Here is a 21,374-nt window from a genome sequence, read left to right on the forward strand (position 1 = left end):
CCCCACATGCCCACGCAGTCCACACAGGCCCCAGCCCTTGTGATTTGTGTGCTCTGTGCAGGGCAGAAGCTGGCCTCACGGGACAGCAGCGTGAAGTGCCTCGAGGAGGGAGGGATGTCAGCTAGGGAGGGCATGCATCCTCCGGGCAGGGGCGGTGGCTGGAGCCTGCCATGTGAGGTGGGAGGTGCAGCACCTGTGTAGTGTAGCTGGGTGCTTGCTCCTGTCCTTCCACCTGCACCACCTACAGATGCTCACCTCTCGGGTGGCCCCCAGCCCAGCCCAAAGTAGTCGCTGCCTCTGTGAGGCCAAGAAGTCATTTCTCACCGGGAGACTCGACAGTGCTGCTAGCAGGGTGGTTTTCTACCTTTAATTGGGGACACAAAAGGCACCCCTCGCAGTACAAGAGGATCAACCAAGAGGTGAGCCCCAGTGCTGTGGTGCCTGGCCAGAAGGAACAGAGGAAGGATGGAGGACAAGGCAGTGGAGGGGCAGTGGGGCCCCAGCGGCCCCTGAAGCCTCACCTGCAGCCTGGGGCTGGTGAGATCTCGCCCACTGCATGCAGAGTTGAAGCTTCGTACCTGGGCCGCCGCAGCTCCTCAGAGGGTCTCCACACCTCCACACCCTGCCCTTGATGGCCAGCCAAAGCCATGGGGCCCCACGCAGCAGAGCGGGGAATGGACAGCAGGCTCGGCACAATTTCCACTGTGGCCAGCTTCCAGCCAGGCCTCGACTGGCAGTGTGGGCTCTGAAGGGCTCCACGGGGCATGGGCCCGGAGCAGGGTATCACTCAGTGAAGGAGAGTCACACTGGGTCAGCCAGCCAGCCAGCCTGTCCTGGGGCCTCCACTTCTCAGCAAAGTCTCATGGTCAGCTGGGGTGGGATAGGAAGCGGAGCAGCCAGATCCCACTGCAGTGCAGACCTGTCCCCAGTTCATCCCACTGCCTCCACACCCCCAGCCGCAGCTGAGGCAGCTCCATCTTCAAAGAGGAGAAAAAGGGGGTAACGAGCCACCCCCAAAGCAGCCTTGACACCAGAGGAGGGAGGGAGGTCCCAGCCTAAGGGTGTGAGGGCAGTGGGGACCTGGGCTGCAGGGTGCCAGACCCCACACTCATAAGGCAAACAGCATGTCATCATCTTTCTCCTGGGTCTTCTTCCGGGGTGCTGGGCCAGGTGGGGGACCCGGGGGCCCCTCAGCTGAGGGGCTGGAGAGGTTGGGCAATCGATCCGCGGCTTTGGCCCGTTCTTCCAGGAATTTGTCAAATTCTAGAGGAAGGGGTGAGGGTGAGGGTGAGGGTGGGCTCTGAGGCCAGAGCCCTGGGGAAAGGAACGGGCGGGCAGGGGCGGGGACTACTACCTTCGCTGGTGACCCCCTTAGGCTCTTCCGCATCATTCCCCTGGGAAGGCAGAAGAAAGGAGGCAGAGGTTAGCGGGGCCCCCAGCACAGTCAGCCTGGGGCAGTGGGGCCACAGCTCCGGCCCTGCTGAACCTGAGCATTGGGTCCCAGCAGTCTCTGCACGCCCCCGCCACCCAGGTCCCAGGACCTGGACCTGGGCTCCTCCCTGAGCCGTGGGCCCTCCTTGGGTGGCACCTGACTTCCTGAGCCTTGTTTTTCCTTCTGTAAAATGGGGGCGGGGTGGGGGCTGAAGCTAACTTGGAGGGTTGCTGGGAAGCTGAAATGATATAATATGCCACACGCCAAGCCCAGCACCTGGTGCCCAGCGGGTCCTTGATGAGTGTTGATTCCTTTCCTTGGGAGGGTCACAAGGGGTGGATGGTCCTCACCCCCGGGGGCAAAGGCTGACACCCAGAGGCTGAGGGCCATTCATGCTAACACTGCAAACGAGGGAGGGGTGAGGCTTCTGCCACCAGACAGAAAGCCTTAGTCCGTGCCCTGTGGCTTAGTCCTGGGCAGAAACGGTCTCTTCACCTGCAGAAGGCGGCTTCTGGGCCTGAAGTGCCCAGGCGCCCATGTGGGCCTTGGTGCCCAGAGAGGGGACGGCAGATGCTGGGGTAGGAGCCCTGGATAGAGAAGCTGGGTCTGGCCCTAACTCTTCTGCACCCTGAGAGGGTGGCAGGGCTTGGGGTCCCCATGACTGGCACCCGCCCTCCTCCTCCCGGGTACTTCCCTTTAGAGGACAGCTGCTTATCAGTCTTCTGATCGGTAAACAGGGTGGGGATGGGTTCTCTCTGCAAGTGGCTGGAGTCTCCTGAGCTACTGCAGGTAAGAGCCTGGCGCCGTGAAGCTTCCTCAGTTAGCCTCTCTAGCCTGCCCCGACATCCCTAAGGTGGGCTGACACCCACTGGCACCTCACCTTGGGAGCAGGCTCTGGGAAGCAGCTGAGAGGCTACTGTGGCCAGGCCTTCTCTGGGGGAGGGGGCGTGCCAAACACAAGGTGGGTAGGTGGCAGGAGATGGGGACTTTAAGTGTGCCCCTCTGCTCTCAGGGTGCTATATGCTATACAAGAATACCCTGGCCCCGTGGGTCATTTCGTGGTGAGAACAACGGGTCCTCCTGCTGTGTGGGTGAGGAGTGGGCCTGAGCCTTTGCGTCCAGCTGACTGGGCCCCAACGTACCACGTCAGTGGACAGCCACTGCTCGATGTCCTCCATGAGGCAGGCCTGGGTGACTGGGATCTGGAAGGAAGGGCAGAGGGTGAGGCAGGGAGGGCAGTGCCCTGGGTGACAAGGTGGAAGACGTGCTAGCTCAGCGCCCGGCAGCTGAGTGGCCCTGGGCAGCCTCCCAGCCCAGCCTCAGCTGCCTAGCTGCCCGGACCCACCACTGGGCCCGTTGTGCCAGGCTGTGGGTGAGGGAGGTGCAGAGCCAGGAAACTAAGCAGGGGACAGGGCTCCCAGCAGCTGGAGCAGGGCCAGGGGTCAGAGGGAGCTCCCTCCCCTTGAGGAGAGGAACCCCAGTTCTGACACACCCTGCGGGTAAGCGTTCTAGGCTGGAGGAGGGGCTTTGGGCAACAGCCTGGGGCAGGGGCTATGCCGAAGGTTCTCAGGAGCATCTGACAAAAGACACACCAAGCCCAGGGACGGACCCCAGGCGTTTTCTCCAGCCATGAAGGCTGGGGTGGGGACATGGTTAGTGGGCCAGGGGTCCCCAGGTTCCATTCCCTGCTGCCTCTGCAGACGCAGACTTCACGATAGAAGGGGGCATAGCAGGGCCTGAGAGCAGAGGTGCCAAGTTGACCAGACAAGGCCAGGTGGGTAGACCCAGAGAGGCGGCATTACAGATGGGGACATTTCACTTTGGGCCACAAAGACATGGGCTGTGCCACGATGGCTCCCACACAGGGGCAGGAGTTGGAGGCTTTCTCCTCTAACGGCTTCTGCGGTGGCAGACTCCAGTTGGAGGTCATGGGCACAGGCTTCAGACTCAGAAAAAACTGGATCTGGCTCACCCCTTAACACAGTGTGACTTTGGGCGGGTTACTTAACTCTCTGCGCCTGATTTCCCTCGTCCTTAGGGTGAGGCTAGCAGCAGTACTTACCGTCCAGGTGGCTGTGAGGATGAAATGGGATGTCAAAAGCTTAGCACAGGGCCTGGCATGGAGGAGATGCTCAAGAAACCAATAGGCCAGTTCCTATTTACAATTAATCAGTAATGGCACTAATAGCACTAGTTACTAGTTAGCTACTTTAGAAAAGACAGTCTTTCCCCAACCAGGCCAGTTTGGTTTCCAAGCTCCGTCACCCAGCACCTGAGGACCCCCTAGGCAGGAGCAGAGCCCAGAGAGAAGGCAGGAGCCGACTTCCCAGCAGCAGTGGCAGCAGCCAGCGCCCAGCTGCCCACACCGGCTCCCTCTCCCGCTCCGCTATCCCCATCGCCTCTTAGCTGCCAGAGGGGCTACCTTGCCCTTGCCCGAGACTCAAGAGTGGGAACTGGGCACAGAGGAGCTGCGGAAGCTGGGCTGGCCGGGCCAACCCGGGAACAGCCTGAGCCCTGGGGCGCCGCAGGGCCCTCAGCTGCCCCTCTTCGCTCCTCTGGGTCTTCTCCTGGGTCCCACTCCCTTGGACAGCAGCACAGTGCCCCACGCCCACGCCTGGCAGGAGCCCTGCGAGCAACCCCAGCTTTCCGGGCGGCCAGGCCTGGCCCCTGCTCACCATGCCTTGTCTCACCATCCAGTCACTGAGGCTCTTCTCACAGCCGCCTCCCATCTGGGTGAGAGAGAGTCACGCTGATGGTGGAGGGCCAGTAATGCCAGGGCCACTGGAGGGCGCAGCTTCTAACAGGGGTGCGCCTTTCGGGTCAGGAGGCCTGCTGCCACTTTGGGAGACGTGTGTAGGGGTGTGTGTTTAGGTGTGTCGGTGTATGTGTGTAGGGGGGTGTGTAGGTGTGTCGGTGTGTGTAGGTGTGTCAGTGTATCATTGTGTAGGTGTGTGTGTAGGAGGTGTGTAGGTGTGTCAGTGTATGACTGTGTAGGTATGTCTATGTGTAGGTGTGCGTAGGGGTGTGTATGTAGGTGTATGAGTGTAAGTGTGTGTGTAGGTGTATGAGTGTAGGTGTGTATGTGTAGGTGGAGGTGGTGTGTGTAGGGGTGTGTGTGTAGGTGTATGAGTGGAGGTGTGGTGTGTGTAGGTGTGTGGTGGGTATAGATGTGTGTGTGATTGTGTGTGTGGTGGGTATAGATGTGTGTGGTGTGTGTTAGGGGTGTGTGGTGGGTATAGATGTGTGTGGTGTGTGTGTAGGCGTGTCTAGGTGTATGAGTGTGTAGGGGTGTGTGTAGGTGTATGAGTGGAGGTGTGGTGTGTGGAGGTCTGTGTGGTGGATGTGGCGGCCGGTGCAGAGGGATGAGGCAGGCATTGCGGTACCCACCGGGGGGGGGTGAACCACAACAGCTCTGGGATGCCAGCGCCCTGGGTAGGCTGGGGCAGAGCTGACGGCAAACTAAACAAAGCTTCTCAACTCTCTCCACAAAGATCCCAGAGGCTGGGCCTCAGCGACCCCAGGACAGCAGGGCAGGCGGTTGTCAGATGGTCTGGAGGCTCCCAGTGGGGTCTGATGGGCACTCAGGTTTTAGAAACATCAGTTTATCCAATCTTCTCACATTCATCCATGGCACACAAGCAGTTTCCTAGGGCCCCAGAGTGGAGGGAGACGAGAGTCCTGCTCCCAGCCCATCGCCCTGTGCCTGGCTGGCCCAACCTACTCAGACCAGCATGGGGCCTGGCACATGGCACACGGCACACAGCGGGCACGTCAGGGAGTGAAGGAACTAAAACCTGGCACACAGCATGCACCACCACCTCGTCACACGACTTGTGAGTCCTGCTCGGAATCCCAGGGCGCGAACATGGGCTGCCCACAATTGGCACTTGATTCTGTTTCTTTTTTTTGAAATAGAGTCTCACTATGTTGCCCAGGCTGGAGTGCAGTGGTACAATCACAGCTCATGATAACTTCGAACTCCTGGCTTAAGTGATCCTCCCGCTTCAGCCTCCCGAGTAGCTGGGACTACAGGTACAGGCCACCACGCCTGGTTTTGATGCCGTTTTGTACTTTGCTGTTGGGAATCATGTTCTCACGGTTTAGTGGGTGAAGGCCTTACCACCAGCCAGACTCTAGCACCCCAGGAGCAGACATTTGCTCACAGTTTTAAGAAATCATACCCTGATTTGGCAGAAATGGCTTAAATCTCCCAGGTTATCAGAGAGAAGTGAGTGCTAACCGGTTTCTCAGCTTCTCTTTGCTGCCAGTGGAGTTACGTGGTGTGTCTTCTCTCTGTGGGCGGGTTGCAAGGTGGTGTGGGAGCCAGGACACCTGGGCGCTAGTTCTAGTCATGCCTGAATTGCTGTGCACCCTTGGGGAAGTGAACCCTGTCTCTGGGCTACAGCGGGAGCGGACTGGCTGGGATTGCTGCCCACTGGGCGAAGTCAACCTCTGACCACAAGAGGCCAGGTGGCCTGAGAGGAGAGCTCCTACGGCAGGCTCCCAGCATGTCAGTTCTGATGAATCCCGACACACTGGAAGCCTGAGGCTGAGGACGGAGACACACACCTCCACTCACTCTCCTTTGCACTTAGGGCTTTTCACAGCTCTAAGGTTACCAGTGTGGCTTAGAAGCCAGGCAGAACAACACCTGTACTCTGGGCAGGTATCTCCCAGTCCTCAGCCTCAGTTTTCTCATCTGTAAAGGGACCAGGACATGGCGGTACTGTAAAGCTTAAGTGCCATAATACTATACTGTGTGCCAGGCACCATGCTGAGGACATCACACTGGTGGTTTCACTTAACCTCTCCCTGGAACTCAGTTTTCTCATCTGTAAAATGGGATAATAACATACCCTAAGGGTTTGACTCGCTAAGAGAGGGGATGCAAAGTGCTTAGTGCAGGCCTGGCCCGGAGCACAGGCTCAGCAAATGATGGCTCACACCCAAAAAAGGACGAGGCTCTGGTGTGTGCAGTGGATGTGACACGGGTGTGCAACGTGCTCTGCTTGGTGGCAGGTCACACACCACACATGGAAGGTACCGGATTCTCTTGCTGCCCACTGGGTGGTAGAGTCAACCTCTGCACAAGAGGCCCAGGTGGCTAACCCGTGTCCCCTACCTTGCCCTGTTCTGACTTGGGAATGGTTCCTGAGATGCTGGGAGACCCAGGAGCGGAGACAGAGTGCCCTTGGGAGTCACAAGGACTTTACCCACAGTGGACTGGCCTGGATGGTTTCCACAACTCCTCCCTCCCTGCTTTCCTTCTTTTCTTTTTTTTTTTTTTTTTGAGACGGAGTCTCGCTGTGTCGCCCAGGCTGGAGTGCAGTGGCCGGATCTCAGCTCATTGCAAGCTCCGCCTCCCGGGTTTTTACGCCATTCTCCTGCCTCAGCCTCCCGAGCAGCTGGGACTACAGGCGCCCACCACCTCACCCGGCTAGTTTTTTGTATTTTTTAGTAGAGACGGGGTTTCACCGTGTTAGCCAGGATGGTCTCGAACTCCTGACCTCGTGATCCGCCCGTCTCGGCCTCCCAAAGTGCTGGGATTACAGGCTTGAGCCACCGTGCCCGGCCTCCTTCTTTTCTTGATACAGGGTCTCACTCCATTGCCCAGGCTGGAGTGCAGTAGTGCAGTCTCAGCTCACTGCAACCTCCACCTCCTGGGCTCAAGAGATCCTCCCACCTCAGCCTCCTGAGTAGCTGGGACTAAAGGTGTGCGCCACCATGCCTGGCTAATTTTTAAATATTTTGTAAAGATGGGGTTTCACCATGTTGCTCAGGTTGGTCTTGAACTCCTGACCTCAAGTGATCTGCCCACCTCGGCCTCCCAAAGTGCTGGGATTCCAGGTGTGAGCCACTGTGCTCGGCTCTCCCTGCTTTCCGAGCTTCCATCCTGATCTTTTAGATTGCAAGTCAAGTCCCTCCTGTGCTCAAGACTTCCCTGCGGCCTGCACCTCACTTAGGATGCTATCCACAGGACTCCTAGCTGCCCTGAGGTCCCCTGGTCCCTGATATACCCCTAGAGCTTCATTTCCTACCCACAACCCCACACTGGCCTCAGAAGTCCCCATGCTGCCTTGAGCCTCCTCAGCCCCGGGTCTGCCACCCTCATTCCCCGGGACACCCAGGTCCTGCTGTTTCTAACCGTCTCCCATAGGACCTGCTCTGTCTGCTCACTTGCTGGAGCAGAAATTCTCACACGGCCTGAAAGGCATCCAGATACACGTTGAAATGCATGAGAGAATGGTTCTTGGAGGTCTTGCCAAAGGGTGTGGGGGTCACCCACAAAGTGTGCTTGGTGCTGGACAAGTGGCTGTCACTCAACACACAGTCAAGGAACTAAACGGAATTCAAACAGCACCCTTGCATTTCTCCCCGCCGCTTTAGGGTCTGCTCTTCTATTCCTCTCTGCCCACACTCCTGCAAATCAAGAGTCTCCTGAGAAGCAGAGAGGAATACTATGGAACGGGCTCTAACTCCATGTAAAGCTCCCTACATGCATCCTCTCACACTTCTATTATAAACATGTAGAGGTGCTAGGATAAGCCCCAATGTACAGATTAAGAGACTGAGGGTCAGAAAGGCCAATCATTTGCTTAAGGACACATAGCTGGTAAGTGGCAGAGCTGGAATGTGGAGCCCGGGCCACTGGTCTCCAGTTTCAAGTCAGGCTTAGGTCTGAATCCTTGCTTGAGAGCTGGGGCAAATGGCCTGGCCTCTCTAGCGGTTTCCTCTGCTGTAAACTGGGAATAACCACATTAGCCAAAAAGAACTGACTTGAGGGCCAAACGAGGAAGGGCCTGTGGATGTGCTGGGCCAGTGCTTGGCCAACAACAGCACCCAGTGGGTGAGCATTCCCTCACCTCCTTCAGGAGGGCCCCTCTGCTTACCGCGCCAGTGCTCTGCTGCCGGGCGTCCAGGGCTCCAGCCAGGCCGTCTGTTGCTTGGGGGGCTTCGTATTTTACCCTGAAACAGAGACCACCCAGCCATCGGATACTGCCCTTACTGATGGCTGATGCAAGAACGGAGCAGGTTGGGGCACAGGTTGAGGGCTCCCAGCCTCCAGGCCTCCCTGCAAATGGTAGAAAGGGTCTCATTTCCTGCCTCTGGAAATTAGGATCTGATAAGTGACGAGGATCAGGATTGGCCAAACTCAGGAGACTGAGAAATAGCTCCAGTGCCGCTCGGCTCATGAGAATCCCCGCAGACCCTTTCTTGAGCAGGTCTTGTTTCCTATTTGATAGACTGTGGTTCTGTATGAGGTTGTATTTGAACAGGGGATTCCATTCTGCTGCTGAAACACATCTGTAGACTGCTGGGTGCAGTGCCATCTTATCTGGCACTGGCTCACCAGCACAAAGACAACCACCCATACTCTGCCCCCACCCGTCTCAGTAGCATGGGAGGTGGCTTCGTTACAGCTCTTCTAAATGTCCCCTGGGGGACGCCAGCCAGCCAGCCAGGCAGGGTGGGGAGGCAGGAACTGGGACGGCACGCAAGGCTGATGGGCTGGGAGCGGCAGAGGCTGACCCTGCAGCTGCTGGGCAGATGAGGAGAGGCAAGGAGGGGCATGTTGTGTGTGAGGTTACGTCTTCTGGGGAGCAAGAGAATAGCCCAAGTGAGAGGAGAAGCTGGCTGAGGAGGAGAGGCGGCTGTGGTGTCTTTCCCAGCTGCTGCAGTGGGGGTGTCCAGGGCAGGTGTTGGGGACCCAGCCCTATTGCAGGGAAAGAGCCCCGTTATTCTCGCCTTGAACTGCCGGCAGAGAGGACTTCAGCACTGGCTCAGTCCAGCTTTGAGGCGAAGAAGCCACAGAATTCTGGTCACAAAGGGGAAGGCCTGCGATTCCTGTTATGGACAAGGCCACCTGACATGCTAGTGAAGCTAGTGAAGCCTAGTGAAGCGGGGGCTGGTCTCACCGAAGGCTTCAGGAACTGGGACTGCATCACATTTAACTCTTGCAGTACCAGCTTGCTTTCCAGGAATGCAGTAGGCTGCCACTGAAAGGGGCTTACTGAATATGACCCCCAGTTCCCACGCAGTCATTTTGAAGAGTGCTGCTGTCTGTTCCGTCCCACCAGGGGCAGAGTTTGCTGGTGGAGTGTGACCACTAGCTGGGGCATTCCCTGGTTAAACGGCTTCCATCCATGGCAAGTGGGCCAGTCACTACGGCAGGGCCCTGCTGGAGCCAACCTTAAAGCCAGTGGTGGGCGAGGTGGGGCATCAGGTCGCTCAGTTCTGACCCAGAGAAGACCTGCTAACTGAGGGTCTGGCGGTGGCATGTTGCGGTCTCCAAGACATGCTTGGCGCATTGTGGGCAAGGCTGAAGAAGGCACGCCCAGCCCCAGGAACACGCAGAAACCGATGCTTTCCCTTCACTCAAAAAAACTATCTGCCCTTCGTAAGCGCTCCTTGCCAGCTCTGTCTTTCTTTCCTGCCCACACATGGCCCTGAAGCCTGGCTGTCCCTGAGGGCCACGCCTGTGGCAGTAGAGGGCCAAGCACTCCCCTGGAGGAAGCCTGCGCTTCCTGCACTGGGTGGTGGCCCCTGGGCCTGGGCCTGCTGCCCCCCGCCCAGCGCAGGAGGGCGGAGGGTCACTCCTTAGGTGGTCCCAGTGAGGCTGTGAGCAGGGGCTGGATCTGGGCCACTGGGGTGACACTGGTCTAAGTGCTCCTTGTAGAGAAGGCCTCCGTGTACAGCAGCACTGGCGAAGAGGGTGGAAGGACACCCCTGCCTCTGTGAAGGCCTGGCTAAGGCATCCCTGCTGTGGCTTGCCTGGAAGCCCTACTGCTCCTTGGCACTGAGTGGACGGGACTGGCTGCAGGAAAGGCTGATGGTGCCAGCTGTGGTCAAGGCTGGAGCAGAAACAGCGGCTGATAAGGAGCCGGTTTCCCTGCAAGCCAAGGCAGAGCTGATTGCAGGCTGGTGTGAAGTGGGGAGCCAGGCAGGTACAGGGAGGGGCAGGCTGGACACCAGGCAGGCAGAAAAGGCCAGTCAGGTGACCAGAGCTGGAAGATCCACCAGAAACATAAAGGGGTCAGCCAGGCAGGAGAACAAAGGGAAGAGGAAATGGATGCTCAGGTCCATGCCTGAGCCTGCGGGATGTTTTCTGCCAGGGTGGAAACCAAGCCCTGGGGAGCGCCTGCAGGAGAACCAATGGCCTGAGAAGGTGCATGATGTCATTTCAGCTGTGCCTAACTGAAGGCAGTTTCAAAGATGAAAATCTGATAAGAAAAAAATCCCTCTTGTGCTCCCTCCTGCTCATGTTCCCTCCTGCTCATGTTACAATAAAATCAATTGCTTCTTTGTAGCCCAGTGGGCCCCATCAGCATCCTGCCCCCTTCCCTGTGTGAAGGGCGTCTTTCCCAGCTGCTGTGCGGAAGCCAGGGCACCTCTCTCCCACCCTGCCTCTGAGCCTTTGCACATGCTGTTCCTAGTGCCTGAAATGGCCTTCCTATCACCCAGCACCTGGTCCAGCCCTGAGTGCCCTCTGCAGAGTTGCATGCCCCCTTCTCTGTGTCCACAGAGCCTGGCGCCCCCTCCAGGACAGCCCTTTGACTTCGCAGCGGTGCTCCCGGTGCACGTCACACTCCCGTGACTGCAGGCCCTAGAGGACAAGCTCCTGGTGTGCTTTTCCCTGTCCCCCAGGGCCTGCTCCCCAGAGGAATGATGGTACAACAGCAAACCTCAGCCAGGCTGGTGACCAGGGCAGGCGCCAGGACTCTCCAGTGTGGCCACCAGTGTCGCCTGCTGGGGCCTCTGTGGACGGGCCACCTGCCTGGCTGCAAGTCGCACCACATTCATTAGCTTGCCTCTGCAGGATAGCCTTGGCAGCAACCCTAACTCCATGGCAACTGTGAGCTGCTGGTCCCAGGGTACCTGGGCTTAAAAGTACGGACTCTGCCCAGACTAAAGACGACATAGCTAACAGCTGGGGCAGCCCTAATGACCCAGCAGGCTGCAGCCTGTCAGATTTGACCTGGATTTGTGGGTTTGGAGAGGTTATCCCTGGGCTCTCTGGAGGCCCATTGACAAAGTTCCAAAAGACACCAGAATGACCTCTAAGGAGCTGAGTGGGGTCAGTGGGAGGATCCCATAATGTAGATCTTTCCTTAGCTAAAAGAATCCTGGCAGCCAGGCGCGGTGGCTCACGCCTGTAATCCCAGCACTTTGGGAGGCCGAGGTGGGTGGATCACAAGGTCAGGAGATCGAGACCATCCTGGCTAACACGGTGAAACCCCGTGTCTACTAAATATACAAAAAAAAACAAAAACAAAAAATTAGCTGGGCATGGTGGCGGGCGCCTGTGATCCCAGCTACTCAGGAGGCTGAGGCAGGAGAATGGCGTGAACCCGGGAGACGGAGCCTGCAGTGAGGGGAGATCGTGCCACTGTACTCCAGCCTGGGCGACAGAGCGAGACTCCGTCTCAAAAAAAAAAAAAAAAAAAGAATCCTGGCTGCCCAGAGCTTAGCCCTGGGGGTCACAAGCAAAGGGCTGAAGAAAGTATCAAGCAGACTGTTCCTCTTACAAGCCTCTATGGGGCCAGTTCTCTCACAGGTCCTGGCAAGGGGTTGGACCCTGGTGGACACACTCAGGCCACGTGCCCATTCTGCTGAAAGCACCCCCTGAAAACGCATGGTGCACAGGGAAGGGCAGAGCCCCAGTTCTGGGGCAAGGCCGACAGAACCTGCTTAATCTTCTCTGGAAATTAACGGTGGCTATGGAACAACAGAAAAAGACTTGACTTGAAAGTCCCTGAGGATTTATCAGGAAACTTCCCTGCTCCTGGAGGGCTTACTATGCAATACACAGTGCAGGGAAGAGGGGGCTGGGTGGAGACACTGTGTTTTGAAACCAGACAGCCCTAGGCTCCTAACCTAGTGCTGCCAAATACTAGCTGCTTGACCTGGGGCAAACGACCCTGCCCCTCTCTGTGCCTCAGTTTCCCCCTCTGATCAGACTGTGTAAGACTCTCGCATACAGTGGGTCATTAGGTACCCATCCCCCACCTAGCAAGGCCTGTGAGGAACGCAGTCTGTCAGCTGACCACAGGGCTCCCAGGCCATGCTGCACTGACTTAGGGGATCCTAAGGGGAGTGCAGCAGGGACCGTATACCCTTTCTCATGGTGTGCCCACCATCAAGCCGGGTTCAAGGACCCCAAGAGACGCTTTCCCCAGCAGAGAGCCACCTAAACTGCAGGGGACCAAGGCAGGGCCAGGACACTCACTCTTTCCGTTGGTCAGCCAGTGAGCTGCCCCGTGTCAGCGCAAACATGTCAAACTCATCTTCCAGTCGACCAGAGGCCTCCAGAGACTGCAGGCCAGCTCTCACACTGCTGGAGCCCAGGTCTGCAGGGACAAAAAGGCCACCTGAAGGACCCATCCACATGCCGTCCTTGCGTGCTGAGCTGCTGCTGAGCTGCCTGCTGCCAGGCCCAGGGCTTGGTGCTGGGGAAGCAGCATGTGGGTGGGGGAATGTGCGAGGCAGGCCACCTGCTGGCTGTGCGGCCTTGGGCAAGCGGCTTCCTCTTTCCAGCTTTAGTTTACTCATCCCTCCTGGGGCTGCTGTGAGCATCAGAGAACAGGCAAATGCTAACCACTGATTCTGCTAGGGGAAGTGGCTGGGCAGGAGGACAGTAATCAGATGGGTAGTCCAATGTTTCCAAAAGTATAGCATTAGTGATTCAAAATGGGATGCTAATGATTTCCTAGGGCTTGGCATGAAGCAGACAGTAAATTATATTAAAACCTATCACAGTGATACAGTGACAATGGCCAGCTACTCAACCTGGGCCTGGCACGGTCTAAGCGCTTCTCATACACGAGCTCCCTACTCCTGCTTCAGAGGAGGAAAGGGAGGCTCAGGAGGTTTAAGGAACCTGCCCAGGCTCACGTGGATGATGGAAGCCATGGAGCATTCAGTGTCGAGGGCCAGTCCTAGGATGGTGGGATTCTGAGACCCAAGGCGGCCCAGGACTTGTGCGGCTGCCAGGGGCAGTTACCCTGAGTGTCCCATCTTGCAGCAAGATTCAGCCTGGGACCCCAGCAAGGTGGGGTCTAGACTGACATTCTGCCGTGGGTGTATAACAAGGGCACACCCAAAAACTGCAGGGGTGCCAACAGTACCATAATGTACCCTCAGCTGGAGCCCTCCAAACCACACTTACTCATTCCTGCCAGCTGGGATGAGAGGTTGCCGGTGGCTGCTGGCTCAGGGCCCATGTCGATCAGGTCAGCTGCCGGCTCAGCCTCACTTGGGGCCTAGTGGGAAGGGAGATGCCCTGATCATCCCCTCTGTCTGCAGCTTCGTTCCTTTCTGTCCCAAGCATTGGGGCCTGCAGGCTTTGCCCAAGGATCTGTCACCAGGGCTCCAGTAGCTAGGACTGGGCATCAGGGGATTTCCTTCCTCCCCTCTGGCTCCAGCTTAACTGGACTCCCTGGGAGGCTGGGGAGACTCTTGGGCATCAGGTGGTGGCGGAGCCTTATTTACCTTAAAGGGACAGGGGCGTAAAAAGTTAAAAGGGGATTTCTCTCTAGGCCTGGATAAAACAGCACCACCCTGTCTGGTTTACTGGGGGAGGGAGTTGAGAACGACACTCCTTCTTCCCATGAACGTGGCTTGATCTAGTCACAGAAAAGAAGCCTTTTACCTTGGTGGTCTGGCCTGTTCGGAACCGTTCAAACCTACAAGACAGAAAAGACACGAGTTATGGAGACAGACTGAGACAGGCCCCTGCTGCATGGCCAGGAAGAGCTCTTCAAACCGTGGGTCTCAACATCAACACACTGGGTTATGATCAGGGTGATGATACATCTGGTGTGTCCTGGATAGATCCAGTTCATGCCTGCTGTCCCTGGATAGCTAGCAGTGCTCCTCTTTCACTTGCAAAAGTGTCCCAATTTGGATGACCAATTATAAGGCAACCTTAGTTGTGAGTAGCATGAAACAAATAAATAGGAATAGGGACAGCAAAGAAAGCAAATAGAACAGCAAAGAAAATAGGAATGTATGGCACACAGTAAAGGTAAGGGCTGTTTCATGAAACTTGTTTCAATTACATATTTGTGTGTGTGTGGGTTAGTGGCTCTCTTCAGGGGTGTAAGAAAGATACATGTATCTCTAATCTTGCTTTCTGGAGCTACTTAGGGGTCAGTGAGGTAGATCGAGAAGACTTTATTCCGGGGTCTGTTCGAGTTGTGGCCTTGTCACTTATCACATGACCCTGGGTAAATTATGTTCCTTCTGAACTTTAGTCTTCTTGTCTAGAATCTGCAGGCACCTGCCTCCCAGAAGTGGTGAAGCCCAAATTAGGACATAGGTATAAGTGACTGCGAACTTGAAAGCACCGGCAGACATTAAGCCTAACGACTGTGGGTATCTGAGAGTACCAGCTGCTACCAGATGGGGCCCCTCAGTCACCTCACAGCCCAAACCCCAAAATGGCAGGGAAGAGGCCTTTCATTCCACTGGGCCAATGAGCAGGAGAAGCTAGGCAGATGTGACCTGCAGGGTACCCCCTACTCTCCACTGTTTTAGAATCAATCAGTGAGTGTCTTTTGATGGAGAATGACACAAAAAATGAACAAGGGGCTGGAGGAGGCTGGAGTAACTTGTGTCATTTATTGGACACCCTGGACTGCTAAGTGCTTTATAGGCACTGTTTCACGGACTCTCAGTTATGCCACAAGCCTCATTTTATAGACACAGAGGTGGTGTGATGGGCACGCAGTTTCTGCAGACCCAGCAGTCCTTCTTCTCTTTCCTTTTTTCTTTTGAGAAGGAGTCTTGCTCTGTCACCTAGGCTGGAGTGCAGTGGTGCAATCTCGGCTCACTGCAACCTCTGCTTCCTGGGTTCAAGCAATTCTCCTGCCTCAGCCTCCCAAGTAGCTGGGATTACAGGTGCCCGCCACCAACCCTGGCTAATTTTTTTGTATTTTTAGTAGAGATGGGGTTTCACCATGTTGGCCTGGCTGGTTGCAAACTCCTGACCTCAAGTGATCCTCCCGCCTCGGCCTCCCAGAGTGCTAGGATTACAGGTGTGAGCCGCTGTGCCCAGCCCTTCTCCTTCTTTTGTAATAGCACCCAAGTGCTCTTTAGAGGAACTGCTCCTCCCCCATTTCACATCATCCCGGTGGGGCTGCCATCAAAGGGCCCTCTCCCCCACCCTAGCTGGTAGACACAATGAAGCTAAGCCAATCCAACTCGCTCTTGGGGATGTGACTTTTGAACAGAATGATACAAGGTGGGCAGGCAGGTGTGGTGGCTGATGCCTGTAATACCAATGCTTTGGGAGGCCAAGGAGGGAGAATTGCTTGAGGCCAAGAGTTGGAGACCAGCCTGGGCAACACAGTGAGACCCCTGTCTCTGCAAAACAACAAAAAAAAGAAGAAAAAAAATTTAGCTGGGTGTGGTGGTGCATGCCTGTAGTCCCAGCTACCTGGGAGACTGAGGTGGGAGGACTGCTTGAGCCCAGGAGGTTGAGGCTGCAGTGAGCTGTGATCATGCCACTGCACTCTAGCCTGGGTGACAGAGCAAGATCGTGCCTCAAAAAAAAAAAAAAAAAAAAAAAAAAGTGGGCAGATGTTTGTGAACAGGTGTTTGTGCTGATCCATTTATTGATGGCAGCACCCTGGGGACATGGTCCAGAAGTTTCTGCTCCTGAGACATTTGAGCTGCTCTGGGATCTGTCTTTCTTGCTCTGTTGGGAGATGTCAGTTTCACTTTTCTCTGGATTCTGAAAGCTACCCATTTAATAAAGATTATTATCCTAACAAATTCTTTTTCTGCCTAAGTTAGCCAGAAATGTTTTGTGTAGCTTGCAGCAGTGAAGTCACTTGTCTAAGGCCCCAGACCCAGGAAGTGGTGGAGTAAGGACACACCAGGCCGGTCTGGCTGCAGGGCCACGCTCTCAGCTGTGACCTGTGACCATCCCCCAGGGCTGGACTTGGGCACAGGCAGCAGGGCTGACCCTTGCGGGGGATGCAGGGTGGGTGTAAGGACGGGCCCTCAAAAACATCCTGGAAGAAGAGAGCTGAGGCCACACGCCCCTAGGAGCCTGCCTTGTGTTTGAGAGGAGGACGACAGAAGGCTCAGACGGTATGAGACCAGGAGAACAAGGCAGAAGGGAAGGGAGAAGGTTGGGGCAGTTGGCCAGAGGCCAGGGGAGGTGCTGGGGCTACCGTTCATGGCGCAGGAACACGTTGTTGAGATTGTCATTGACGATGAGCAGCTCCTCTGTCAGCTGCTCATTGGCGATCTGAGGGATGAGCTCCAGGACCCGCTGCTGCATGGCTCGGCACGTGCGGTTGAGCTCCTGCCAGGAAAGGAAGTGAGGCAACCACAGTCACATGACTCAGAGTGAGGCCATCTCTCATGCACGGGCCTCCAGCCCCTGCACAAGCCTTGGAGGAGGGAGAGGTGTCCAAACTGGACTTCAAGGTTCCACGGAACAGCTTTTTGATCAGGCACACATGAACTTGAACTTCACTTCCAAGTGTTAGATGCTAAAATTTAATCCACAGGAAACCATCAACATGTCTAACTGTACTGCCGGTTTAACTTGGCTTCGTGCAGATTCCAGAATAAAGGTTGTGCCACCTTCTTTCCTTAGTCGGAAAAAACTGAGTCTGCAAAGGCTGACGTTGAACAAACTGCAACTTCTGGAAGTACGCTGTGATTTTTGCAACCAAAGCATACAAAATGAATTAGATGACTGCGACCATTAGCCACAAACCTCAATTTCGAATTTTTGCCTCACTTTTCTCACTGGCTGATTTTTTTGTCTTTTTAAATAAACTTTTAGCTTCAGAATAATTTCAGATTTTTCAGAAGAGATGCAAAGATAGTACCACAAGTTCCCATACACCCTTGACCCTGGCTTCCCCTTAGTCTGGCATTTGTCAAAACTGAGACATTAAAACTGATAAAATAGTATTAACTAAACTGCAGACTTTATTCAGATTTCACTAGGTCCTTTGTTCTAGGATCCCACAGTGCATTTAGATATCACGTCACTGACTTTTAACCAGTAAGCATCATATTTAAACTTATGAAAAAGAAAAATATTGGCCAGGCCCAGTGGCTTATGCCTATAATCCCAGCACTTTGGGAGGCCGAGGCGGGTGGATCACCTGAGGTCAGGCGTTCAAGACCAGCCTGGCCAACAAGGTGAAACCCTGTGCCTACTAATAATACAAAAATCAGCCAGGTGTGGTCATGTATGCCTGTATCCCAGCTGCTTGGGAGGCTGAGGCAGGAGAATAGCTTGACCAAGAGGCAGAGGCTGCAGTGAGCCAAGATCGCACCCACTGCACTCCAGCCTGGGTGACAGAGCGAGACTTCGTCTCAAAAAAAAAATAAAAAATAAAAAATAAAAAACCATAGACATACGGGTTTTCATTTTTAAGATTGCTCAATTGTTTCTTCAGGTACCTGTCACCAGGTGAAGGTGCCTGGGTCAGGGCAGGTGCTTGGGTCCTGAGGTCCAGGGAGCTGCCCGGCATTGCCGACTGCGGCCTCACGCCAGCATGCCTTTCTCCTGGAGGCAACGCTGAGGCTAGGCACTGCCCAGTGTTTATTTTGGCTGTCATGTGGACCCTGTTCCCCGCCCCCTCCAAGGTCAGGCCTCTGGGATTTCCTCATTGCCCTTAGCACGGGGGCAGGGCGGGTCCTTTCAACATCCTGTGGGCTCCCCTCCTGCTCTCATGACTAAGCACAGGGTGGCTCTGCTTCTGCTTCCCTGCTGGCTCCTCTCAAGAGCAGAAGAGCAGCACTTGGAGCCAGGTTCAAATCGCAGCTCTGCTATTTACCAGCCATATAACCCTTGACGTGTTATCTGATCTCCCTATGCCTGTTTCCTGACCTGGAAAATGGGGGTGGTGAGGATTACGTGAGTGATGTGAACCAAGTGTCCACATACAGCTTGGGGCAGGGGAAGTGCCCAATGCATGGGAGCTGTCTCTGCGTCCACCTTGCTCAGCCTTCTGAGTCCCCAAACTGCTCACACCTCACGGCCTTGGCTTGGGGCGTACGAAGCTGCCTGCGCAGTCTTCTCTCTTCCGGAGCCCTTACTGGGTTTCAAGTTTGCGTATTCATTCGACTCTGAGGCTGCTCCTTTTCTCCCCACCCTGCACCACCAAGTGAGGACCCCTGCACAGTCGGCTCGGTCAGGCACACAGACACGGTGGCGAGGAAGACACAGCGCTGCCCTCAAGGAGTCTGAGGCCTGGTGGACGAGCAGCAGGAACTCGCACAGTTACACAAAGCACTATGTCCCCTCATGAATTCTGGTGACTCCTGGGCCTTGGGGGATTCCTAGCTTTCTTGGTGCCTCTATGACCGACCTCCACGTGGAGGGTGCTTTTTGCCAAATTCAGTGCCCCTTCTGCTCCAGTGACCCCCAATCTGGGCTGGGGCCATGGCAATACCACGTGACACACGGGAGCAGGCACCACTAGCTCCACCTGCCTCGGCTCCCCAAGACCAGTGGCTGGCGCATCTCGAGGCTGGCACCAGCCTCTCACACCTGCCTGCTGAGTCTCGGATTGTGAATGGTGGAAATCTCACCTTCCAGCTTTTTCTCAGGACCCCGTACTGGGTGCTTTACTCTGCACCAGGGACAAGCCTGGGTGTTTTCCATGCAATGCCTTATTTAACTCTCACGTCAAACTTGTGCCATAAAGGCTATTGTTAGAGCAACCTTACAGATGAGGAAACTGAGGCAAGGGGGGCTACTTTGTTCAAACCAGAAAGTGGTAGAGCTGCGGTCTGATTCCAATCTGATGGCGTCCAAAGTCCCTGGTGGTAACATGGCCCCAACTGTGACCAAGGAGTATGGAGTAAGCCATGAAGACCGTCATGAGGACTGGGAAAGAACGCACGTGGGCAACTGGGCAGGAGTCATCTGAACCCCAGGGGGTGGTGCCATCTGCTCACCTGCAGCAGCTCCAGGTCTGCAGGCTCGACCTGGGTGGGGACCAGCTCCGTCAGCATCTCCGACATCACCCTCACGTTCCCACTCACCATCTCCAGCTCACTGCGCAGCTTCCCAATCTGAAACACACAGTTGGTCGTGATGAGAGAAGCCAGGGGTCTGGAGCCCATGTCACTCACAGGGACAGAACCCAGTACCACCAATCCTAGGTGCAGCACCAGGGAGCCCACCTCCTAGCAGACTCTCTAGGCAGCCTCCCTCCTGGCTCCCACAGTGACAGCCCTGCACTAGAGGCCTGCCCCACCCCTCCTGCAGACCCCTCACAGAGGCGCTACCAACCGTGACCATCTCCACACCGGGGAGCCTGGTGCAGGGAGAAGCTGAAAGGAAATGAGCTGAGGGGGAATGAGCCACCAAGTGTGGCTGGAAGATTCCAGCATCTCCTGGGTCTAACACGGGAGCTAACAAGGCCCTGGAGGGTGGCTCCCCACAGGAGGAGGAGGGAGGCTGCAGGCCCTCTCACTCTCTCCCCCTAGAGGACTGGGCTTCTGCCCTCTCTCCTCCTCGGAGGACTGGGATTCCGCCCTCTCTCTATCTCTTAGGAGGACTGGGCTTCTGCCCTCTTTCTCCTCCTAAAGGACTGGGATTTTGCCTTGTTTCTGTCTGTTTTGGTGTCTCAGGCTCTTCTAAGGATAGTCCTTGCCGTGTCCCTCACCTTGAATATGAAACTCAGATTCAGCACTTGTTCCAAGGGATGTGGGCAGGTTTTCAATGGTCAAAGGGTTCCAAGGAGTTGGGCTTGGGGAAACATTTTCAACAAAGCTGTAGTCTCCTCAAAGAGGTTAGGTTGGGGAAGGCCATTGGATAAGGATCTTATGCTGTGGGACCTTGTAGGGTGTTTAATACCCTCATGCATACTGGGGATGCCCGGGAAAAGATCGATATGAAAACTTCCAAGATTTATTTGACTGAAGAACCTTTTTACGTTTTGAGAAATGCTGGTATATTGTAAATCATGTGGCTGAGTTATAGTTGATTTCAGAGTGTCACTATATACATTCATGATTGTGATAGCAGCTACCATTTATAGACTACCTAATAAGTGCCAAGCATTGAACATATATTGCTAACTTAATTTTTTGCCATAGGTAGACATCAATATCCCTGCTTTTACAGATGAAGAAATGGAATGTAGAGACAAGTAGTATATCCACTATGGTTCACTGACACCTTCCAAAACCTGCAAAATGTTTGATCTATTTGGCTGACTTAATGAATACTCTTGGTATGAGTGAGTGGAAAAACTACTGATCACAAACCTCCTGCATCCAAATCAGACTTAATTACAAAGGAGCCTGGGAGTAACATCACTGCACACCTGATGTCTTCACATGTCCCAAGAGACAAAAGGGGACTCTTGAATTAAACAAAGATTAGTTTCGTTTAGCAAGCACCTTCTTGCATTAGGAGTAATTAGCGTCTTAATCCACACAGATGCTAGACTTCAGGCAACTGGTTAAAATCGTAACTGAATGAGACAATTTTTTGGATCACAAGGTGCTTTTACAATTTTTTACACACTTTTAACCCATGCAGAAAAAAAAAAGTGCAGCTCACTGTCAGCACTCATTTAATTTTACATAAACATGCTCTTTGAGGCTGAAGTAAACCTGACTATTTTCAACATGAAAATAAAACATAAAAACTGTTCTTGGAGTTATTTCTAAACAGAACTCGTCTCCAATCCTAATGTAACAGAAATGTATATGATGTTACATTAGGATTAGAGACAAGAGTATCCTTGGGGTAAACAGGCACTGTGTTAATAATTTTGTCTAGTTAGCAACATTTTCTAGTAATATTTGTAACTCTGGGGGGTGATTTCACAACTTGCTAAGAGAAAACAAGTCACGGAAGTTTCTCTTCAAATAGGCTAGGGTTAGAATGAGTTCAAATGATACATAAAGCCGGTTGTGAGGATGCTTATTGGGAAAGTTAAGCTTCACTTTT

General features: G+C 54.7%; 1 protein-coding gene across 6 annotated transcripts in view; it reads right to left on the reverse strand.

Moving 5' to 3' along the window:
- Positions 1-339: 339 nt before the first annotated feature.
- Positions 340-21,374, reverse strand: part of TOM1 (target of myb1 membrane trafficking protein) — a 45,148-nt gene continuing 24,113 nt past the window's right edge. For 3 of the 6 annotated variants that reach the window (XM_009217176.3, XM_021921485.2, XM_031656357.1), the window contains 10 exons: positions 19,367-19,483; positions 16,612-16,745; positions 14,082-14,115; positions 13,599-13,692; positions 12,660-12,780; positions 8,323-8,398; positions 4,108-4,161; positions 2,575-2,634; positions 1,352-1,394; positions 340-1,263 (listed from right to left, as the gene is read on the reverse strand). In XM_009217176.3, coding sequence (XP_009215440.1) covers positions 1,109-1,263; positions 1,352-1,394; positions 2,575-2,634; positions 4,108-4,161; positions 8,323-8,398; positions 12,660-12,780; positions 13,599-13,692; positions 14,082-14,115; positions 16,612-16,745; positions 19,367-19,483 — 888 coding nt within the window. In that variant the 3' untranslated portion in view covers positions 340-1,108. The remainder of the gene's footprint in view (positions 1,264-1,351; positions 1,395-2,574; positions 2,635-4,107; positions 4,162-8,322; positions 8,399-12,659; positions 12,781-13,598; positions 13,693-14,081; positions 14,116-16,611; positions 16,746-19,366; positions 19,484-21,374) is intronic. The other 3 variants (XM_009217177.3, XM_009217178.4, XM_003905460.5) reach the window with 3 other exon arrangements.

The sequence above is a fragment of the Papio anubis genome, chromosome 16 (assembly GCF_008728515.1).
Source record: "Papio anubis isolate 15944 chromosome 16, Panubis1.0, whole genome shotgun sequence".
In the NCBI taxonomy this organism is placed as follows: Eukaryota; Metazoa; Chordata; class Mammalia; order Primates; family Cercopithecidae; genus Papio; species Papio anubis.